The 8,134-nt window shown below is 45.1% G+C and overlaps 1 protein-coding gene across 1 annotated transcript; it reads left to right on the plus strand.

Annotated features, from left to right (window-relative positions):
• The first annotated feature begins 2,550 nt into the window (after positions 1–2,550).
• LOC119969988 (doublesex- and mab-3-related transcription factor A1-like) lies at positions 2,551–7,618 on the plus strand. The gene is made up of 2 exons (XM_038803954.1): positions 2,551–3,144; positions 6,405–7,618. The coding sequence occupies exons 1-2, from the start codon at positions 2,631–2,633 to the stop codon at positions 7,238–7,240; spliced, it is 1,350 nt and encodes a 449-aa protein (XP_038659882.1). The 5' UTR covers positions 2,551–2,630; the 3' UTR covers positions 7,241–7,618.
• The last annotated feature ends 516 nt before the right edge of the window (positions 7,619–8,134 follow it).

Consider the following 8,134-nt stretch of genomic DNA (forward strand, 5'->3'; position numbering starts at 1 on the left):
TGTAAGAATTCTAATTAAACCCAGTGCAACCCATAAAATAAACAGTCAGCTCGATTCGCAATGCGAGCAATAGTGAACGGTTAAATCCTGAAGCTTTGCAATGAGTTGGTTCCTGTTTGCGGCGGGGACTAAATAAAGTGAATCCACTTTATTTATCCCAGCAAATACACGAGGAGAGAATTGACCTCGGCTGGAGTGGGATTTAGTCCGTTATGGATAACGTTTTGTTACGCCACACTTTTAATAATTTCCTATTTCGCCCAAGCTTTAATAACGTCTACCCGAGGCTTTGGTTTTAGGTATGTGTTGGACAGGCTGCCTCAAGTCTCGCCCTATTTCGGGCATTCGACCTTTTTAAAAAACCCAAAGGTCTGAAAGATTTGAGGAATCTAAGGTGAAGCAAAGGCCTTTTAATTGTCCACTTTTGTAAAAAAAAACAGGCAAGATTGGATTTTATGTATGTCGAGAACTGGTTAATTCTGTATTATCAAGCAATTTCGCTAAATTGACACTGGTATAAATAGATTGAACTATGCTGGACAGTGAAATGCGTGCTTCCTCTTGAATTTATTCAGTTTATACGAGGTATCAAACAATTTTCTGAAAAACGTATAACAAAAATTGTAAATGCTGAAATTAGTCTTATGTGCGAATATTCGTTTAAATGCAAAATAAACTCAAATAAATGGAGGATGAACCAGTTACATTGGCCGCCGAATAATCTGCATAATTACAACTCCTATCGTGGATCATTGTGGATCATTGTGTGATGAACCCACATCCATTTTCACAAGCTGCATTGCTGTGCGAAATGATTTACGCGTCTCGGCGGGATTATGTAGGCAGTAAATTTACAAACATTAATAAATAATTTGACACTTTCAGAAACTTTTCGTGCAGTGAACGGGCCACGATGTCAAATGTTGATGAATATTTGTTCGCTGTTGCAATGTGGCCAGGATTAGATTTCTAAATTGTACCCTTTAGATGGAATTCGGAGGAGCCTTGCAAAATTCCCTGTCTCTAACTTTCAAGCAAAATGATATTTGCGAAATATGTATATTTTACAGTGGGTGTATTGAAATGCTTCTGTACATCGACGTTCCACTATTGCATCATGTATTATTTTAGTGAGGCGATTCTGTTCGACGAGAACTTGTCAACCAAACATGGAAATCAAATGTTATTCTGTCTCTTTGGAAAAAAAATCCAAAATGTCAAACTCACAAAACGGATAATTTATAGATATGCTTATTCAGACCAATTACTCCAGTTGACGTGCAAAGAGGTTCGGTGGAAATTTTAAAAAACGGAATTAGCGCGTATTACGTTGAAACAACTATTGCAAGATCTATAAAGCCTGTCTTTAACTAACGGTATATTGAGGAATTTCTGTACCCCCTGTATAACGATGAATAGGAGCAAGATACTTAATTCATGAAATATTTAAACGAACAATCCAAACATGGTAATTATGGAAAATGCAATGATATTCAACTTTTCTCCAAAGAGCGAGTGGCACTCTTGAGATGCCGCAATACAATTGCGATAGATGTGATCATTTAATCTACACATTCAGAGCCTGGCAGAGGCTGCAAATGATAAATGGGTGACATTGGACGGGCCCCGCGTGCCTCCTACTGCCTGTCAATCACGGGGACGGGGCGGGAATAGAACGGTGCGAGCCTTCACCGATTGGCTGGAGCTCAGCACCAATGGCAGCTCTCTGCCTTCTCATTGGCTGTGTCACATGATCCCCTGCCTCAATAGCAAACTGAGCTGGGGAGGGGGCGGGGCTGCCTCTGTCTGGAGATGTAGAGTGGCCTTCACACCTTCACAACAGCTACTTCTGTTTCTAGACTAATAATAACTGGCACTCACTCCAAATCTCCAGACAGAAGCACCGCCTTCCTCCAGCTCAGTTTGCTATTGGGGCAGGGAATCATGTGACTCAGCTGGGCGCTGCCAATGAGAAGGCAGAGAGCTGCCATTGGTGCTGAGCTCCAGCCCACTCCGTTCTGATCCCGCCCCTCCCGGTGATTGACAGGTAGCAGGAGGCACGCGGGGCGGCAGCCAGGGCCCGGTCCACTGTCAACTATTTATCATTTGCAGCGGCTGCCTCCGCAACATTGCACTTGGGCACAGACTGGGCGAGTTCAAGAGCAGCCACATCTCGCAACCCAAATCCCAGTAAACAACTGAGCCCATTTTTTTTGAGCGTTTGAAGGATACAACAGTTGTGTCTGGTGTGCGTGTTACAAAACCCAACTTGAAGTTTTTGACGACAGGTTTGCTGTGATCCAAAGAGGCAGTTTATATTTTTTGTATGAAAGGCCTGTTAGACTTTACTGATCTAAAATTGTTCCCAGCATGTCACATTTCCAGTAATGCCGGGAAATGCAGGCTGCTGACTGACACCTCATGCGGGTGCAATAAATAGTTTGCAGATCCTCCCAGCACCTTTGGTGCATTTTCTGATTTGACAGTTGAACCATGTTTTTTTTTGTTTTAAGAGTACAGCTGTAAAAACAGCTCTCTGTCGATATCAAGAAGCCTTTGGTAAATTTCCTTCTTGTCCTGACTGGGGACGGGAGTAACTTGGCTGTGGGTCAGAGCCGATCAGATTTAGGATGGATGGCAGGGGCTCTCTGCCCTCCGCCTCGCTGCCGGGCTCCTGCGTGCCCAACCCTGCCGCCGTTCCCATTTCCATGGCGGGGAGCAGCTCGCTGCTCCGACCGCCCGCCTTGCTGTTGCGGGCCGCCGCCGCCGCCGCGGCCGCCGCCTCTGCAGCCGAGCGGTACCCCCGGACCCCCAAGTGCGCCCGCTGCAGGAACCACGGCGTGGTGTCGGCGCTCAAGGGGCACAAGCGCTTCTGCCGCTGGAGGGACTGCATGTGCGCTAAGTGCATGCTGATCGCCGAGAGGCAGCGAGTCATGGCCGCTCAGGTGGCTCTGCGGCGGCAGCAAGCGCAGGAGGAGAACGAGGCCAGGGAGCTGCAGTTCATGTACGCCGGAGGAGGGGCCGCCGAAGCCGGCCTGGCCATGGCAGCCGCTGCCGCCGCGGCCAACAGCATCATCCCGGGATCGAGAGCCGTCTCCACGCCTTACGAAATGTTCGGGGCCGAGTACCATAATCAGAAAGACGGTAAGTCACAGCCACCTCAAAGCCGGCCGTTCAACGAGGCAAAGTGTGAACTTCGCTTTGCAAATATTTTATTTTGCAGAGCCCTACCGTTTCCCATGTCGTGACGGGCCAGCATCTGAGCATAAAGTCATTTTTTCCGTTCAGCAACCGCCTAAGGGCAGTGTATAATTTTGTACATTAAAAAAAATATACATGCACCATGGCGGGAACGGTACAGTGTTGCTGAAAGCATAATTTGGGTTGCCTATATGTCGAAATTGCCGCTTGAAAAACAGCGTTTTCCAACATTCAGAGTTAGTGGTCCAGAAACCGGCATTTGTTCGTGCATACAATTCATTCTCGGAGTATTCGAGCGAGTCACAAGTGCCGGTATCTGATCATCTTCCCAACAGTGACACGTTCATTTTCTAAACGCCCAAATCAGCGACGAGCTCTCGGGTGCATTCCCCAAATAAATGTTTACACTGGCGAATGATCGCTCTGATCACCCTGCACGCCGATCACGATAAAAGAGAACAGCAACATTGCCAATAAATGATCAAAAGCAGGTTTCAGCTGGAAGATTACTTCATTGTTTTTTCAAATTTGGGGAGCTGTAATTTTTGCTTGGCCATATTTCAGCGAAAGACAATGTGGGCAAAGTTGATTGATGCAAACAGATTTTAACGTGAGTTAGAGGCATTTCGGTCAAATTACACTAGGGTTATATTTGTCGACACAAGGAACGGCCAGTCCTAAGCGATTTCAAATAAAAGACTATACGTAGAAATAACAGGGAATTTTCCAGTTAATGTCGAAATCATTCGACTCTCTTTGGCAGTAAACTAGTTCGTTGAAAATGTGACAACTTTCTGAGTGCAACCCGGGTTGTCTTGATTGCAGCTTTGAGCAATTCTGACACTATATATGTCACCTGCTTATTTAGAAAAATCGACTTTAATTTACAACACCAGGTTGCAGTCTTTGTGGGGAATTGATAACAATCAAAGAGTTTGTTTAAATATTATTATTCACTCAATGCATAATTTTATATTTTTTAAAAGCTCAACCCTGAAAGGTAATAAAAACAGAAAAATGCTGCAAAAAGTCAGCAGGTCAGGCAATATTTGTGGAGGGAGAGAAACAGAATGAATGATTTCAGGTCGATTACCTTTCACCAGAAAGGTAACGGGTGGATTTGGATGTTTTCGAATGCAATGCTCAAGAAGTTCAATCAATTTTGGCCTCTGATCAGTTGTAATTTTGTTAAAATCGTTTGCTGAAGCGAACGGGTATTTTTTCCTTATGAGATGCACTTAATAGGAGCATACTGTGGAAAGCTACAATATTGCTTTCCAATACCACAATTGGATTGTTACATTAACTAGAGAGGTGCCTCAATCCTGCGATAAACGAATATTGTTTGGAGTGGCAATAAAATGAATAATAATAATCGCTTATTGGCACAAGTAGGCTTCAATGAAGTTACTGTGAAAAGTTCCTAGTCACCACATTCCTGTATTCCTTGTACTCGATCCATCCAGACTTGAAGAAACCTTTTTAAAAATTTAATATTTTCATAGTGGGATAATGCAGAACAGAAAAGTGGAATGATAAAGGCAGTTCGAATTGCTTCAACGCAGAAAATAACACTCAGACCGATATCCTGTGGACAAACTGTGATGTGTCTGGGGCCAAGAGAAAGGTTTTCCTGCAACTTGGAAAATTACATTCAAAGATTAAACTTGACTCCCCAATGAAACAAGGATTCTCATTCATTTAAAAGGAAAGCGCGTGCATTGCTGGGGGACTTGTGGATGGGATGAAGGTCATGTGCTGTGTCTTGCATATTCAGCAACACCACTTGTCTATATAAAGTAAACCTGGCGGCATTAACAATAAGTGTAGTTAGAACTTGCTTCACTAGCAAAGGAGAACTATACAATAGTACTTGCAGGCCGATTGAAAAAAAAATCACATTTTTACATTCTGAAGCTTAAAGTCAGTAATAAATCCCAATTAATCTCGTTTCTCGTGATCGTTAGTAAAATCAAAATTAAAATGTTAAATTAAATGCGACCCAAATTATAGCGTTTTTTAAAAGTATCAATCTCCTGGAAGGTCTGTAAAATACATTGAAATTGAATGCCCTCTAGTATGTACCGGAATAAACTAGTGGATGTGCTTTGGAACACTTTACATTGGAGAAGACATTCGAGAAATGAACCTTGTCTCTCAGTAATAAATCGGCTCCCTATGCAAGGCCTGCTGATAGGAGAGGAACTATATTTAAAAGAAGCATAAACGATTGTCATGAAAGAATCCGATCACGCCTGCCAGTATATGCGGATATTTTGTGCAATATATTTATAGAAAAATTGCAATTTGCAATCGTTACCAACACACCAATAGGAAATAGAACCAGGAAATCATTACTGAACCATCCAGTGCTATTTTTAAAATTCCTTCACGGGACGTGGGCGCCGTTGGCACGGCCAGCATTTGTTGCCCATCCCTAATTGCCCTTGCCCCGCCTCCTTGAACCGCTGCAGTCCCTGTGATGCTGTATCATCCACGTCAAAGACAGTAAGATACTCCTGGGAGGACTCGTAACTCCACTTAATTCCACATGCAGGATATGTTTAAAATCTGATGTGAAACACGTTGAATTCTTCAATTGGAAACAGCCTGTAAAATGCTGCTGTCTTTGTTGGATTAGCCCGCGATGGAGATGTTACTGTCTGGCTTTTAATATTGACACCAGACCTCGAGTAACTTTTTGGGGAAAAAGGAACACATAACCTGTGAGCAATTTAGCGAATTCTAAACAAAAAGATGACAGGAATGGAGGTTATTAATGTACGTTCTTTGAAATCACGTGTGTAGTAAATCGTTCAATCAGAGTGAAAAATCAAATTATAGAGGAAGCCCCTGTAATTCAGGTAACAACAAATCTATTCTCATGTTCCTTCTCGAATGTGTTACTTTGCACCATATATTCTTTATTGATATAAGCCGACCACTGACACAGCTCTCCGATCATGGTAAACCCAGCCTATGGTTGTTTAAGCCAAACAGTCCACTTTCCCCTCATTCGCTGATTTAAAAACAAATAAACATGCAATTCTCTGTAAACATTTAAAAACCATCCACGCAATTGTTCCCGCCATTTCCGTGTCAATCACGGTTGTATTTTCCGTTCCCAACTGAAGGAAGGCAGCGTTTTATTCATTGATCTCCCACGTTTATTTCCTGGTTTCAATCTTTCTGTTTCTTTATAGGGCAGAAAAGCCCCAAATACGAGCTTTTCTACAACGGTTTGGTCAGCCGATCGATGCTTCAGCCGTCACACTCTCTCGCTCCAGAGACTGAGGGCTCCGACACGAATCTGAGGGATAAAGCAGGAAACGCCGAAGCGTCGGAGAACGAGTCAGCCCAGCTGTCCCTGTCGCCGGATCCCCCCTCGGAAGGCGCTGACAGCCCTCGCTCAATGAGCCCCTCGGATGGCGAGTCAGGCAACGAATGTGAGAAACCCAAGGAGCTGGCTAAGGTGATGGCCAACCTGCCCGGCTCTTCCTCGAATCACAGGGCGCCCATTGACATCCTCACCAAGGTCTTCCCCAGCCACAAGCGCGACAAACTGGAGTGCATCCTCGCCGGCTGCAAGGGGAACGTCGTCCAGGCCATCGAGCAAGTCCTGAATGGGAAGGAAGCAAAGGCACAAGTCAAAGATGTCCAGTGCACGGCGCCCGAGCCGGGGGAGCTGCAGCGACACTCCCACTTCACCTTAGCTGGCCTTTCTGGCGGCTCCCTGGGGACAAAGTCCGCCTTCTCCCCTCTGCAATCCAGCGCGGTTTTCGGAGGACCCGCAAACCTGTACGGGCTGAACCCCAGGCTCGGAGTTAACCCACTTCGCCTGGCCTACTCGAACCCCGGACGAGGCCTCCCCACTTTCATGTCACCTTATGTCACGTCTGGCCTGATGCCAACGTTGCCATTCCGCCCACAAATAGACTATTCTTTTCCGGGCATCGTGAGGGACATTCCATATTTCCAGAACAAAGAGGCACTTTGCTCTGGTGGGCTGTACTCTCGAATCAATCCGGAAAAGCAATGACTCTGGTACCGTGAGACAAGTCCATTTGAGGCAAAACACATCAGGAAATAGGCAACTTTGAACATGTCACCGCTTGAGATAAAATAAATAAAGCCGACTGGTTTGGTGATTCTGGATTAATTTAGTCCCATTTTGCCACCAGATTGCTCAACGGATCCATTGAATATCGACATGGTTATTTTTGATGATTTTAAGAATTGCGGCTCGCAGATTGGGAAATGCAGCTTTTGGGATTGGGAATTGCAGCTTTTGGATTGGGAAATGCAGCATTGGATTGAAAAGATTGGGAAATGCAGCACTGGAGATAGGGGAATGCAACATTGGACTGAACAGATTGGGAAATGCAGCATTGGGGATTGGGAAATGCAGCAACGGGGATTGGGGAAATGCAGCAAAGGGGATTGGGAAATGCAGCAATGGAGATTGGGAAATACAGCATTGAGGATGGGGGAATGCAGCATTGGGGATTGGGAAATGCAGCAATGGGTATTGAGAAATGCAGCACTGGGGATTGGGAATGCAGCATTGGGGATCGGGAACTGCAGCAATGGGGATTGGGAAATGCAGCAATTGGGGTTGGGAATGCAGCATCGGGGATGGGGAAATGCAGCAATGGGGATGGGGAAATACAGCAATGGGGATTGGGAAATGCAGCAATGGAGATTGGGAAATGCAGCATTGGGGATGGGGAAATGCAGCATTGGGGATTGGGAAATGCAGCAATGGGGATTGGGAAATGCAGCATTGGGGATTGGGATATGCAGCAATGGGGATTGGGAAATGCAGCAATGGAGATTGGGAAATGCAGCATTGGGGATTGGGAAATGCAGCAATGGGGATTGGGAAATGCAGCAATGGGGATTGGGAAATGCATTTCGATTGGGAAATGCAGCA

This window comes from Scyliorhinus canicula, chromosome 8 (assembly GCF_902713615.1).
Source record: "Scyliorhinus canicula chromosome 8, sScyCan1.1, whole genome shotgun sequence".
NCBI classification, from domain to species: domain Eukaryota; kingdom Metazoa; phylum Chordata; class Chondrichthyes; order Carcharhiniformes; family Scyliorhinidae; genus Scyliorhinus; species Scyliorhinus canicula.

Bases quoted from the DNA above. Each gene is read 5' to 3' on its own strand.
- LOC119969988 (XM_038803954.1), top strand. From the start codon at position 2,631: ATGGATGGCAGGGGCTCTCTGCCCTCCGCCTCGCTGCCGGGCTCCTGC. The intron at 3,145-6,404 runs GTAAGTCACAGC...GTTTCTTTATAG, and splicing joins GTACCATAATCAGAAAGACG to GGCAGAAAAGCCCCAAATAC.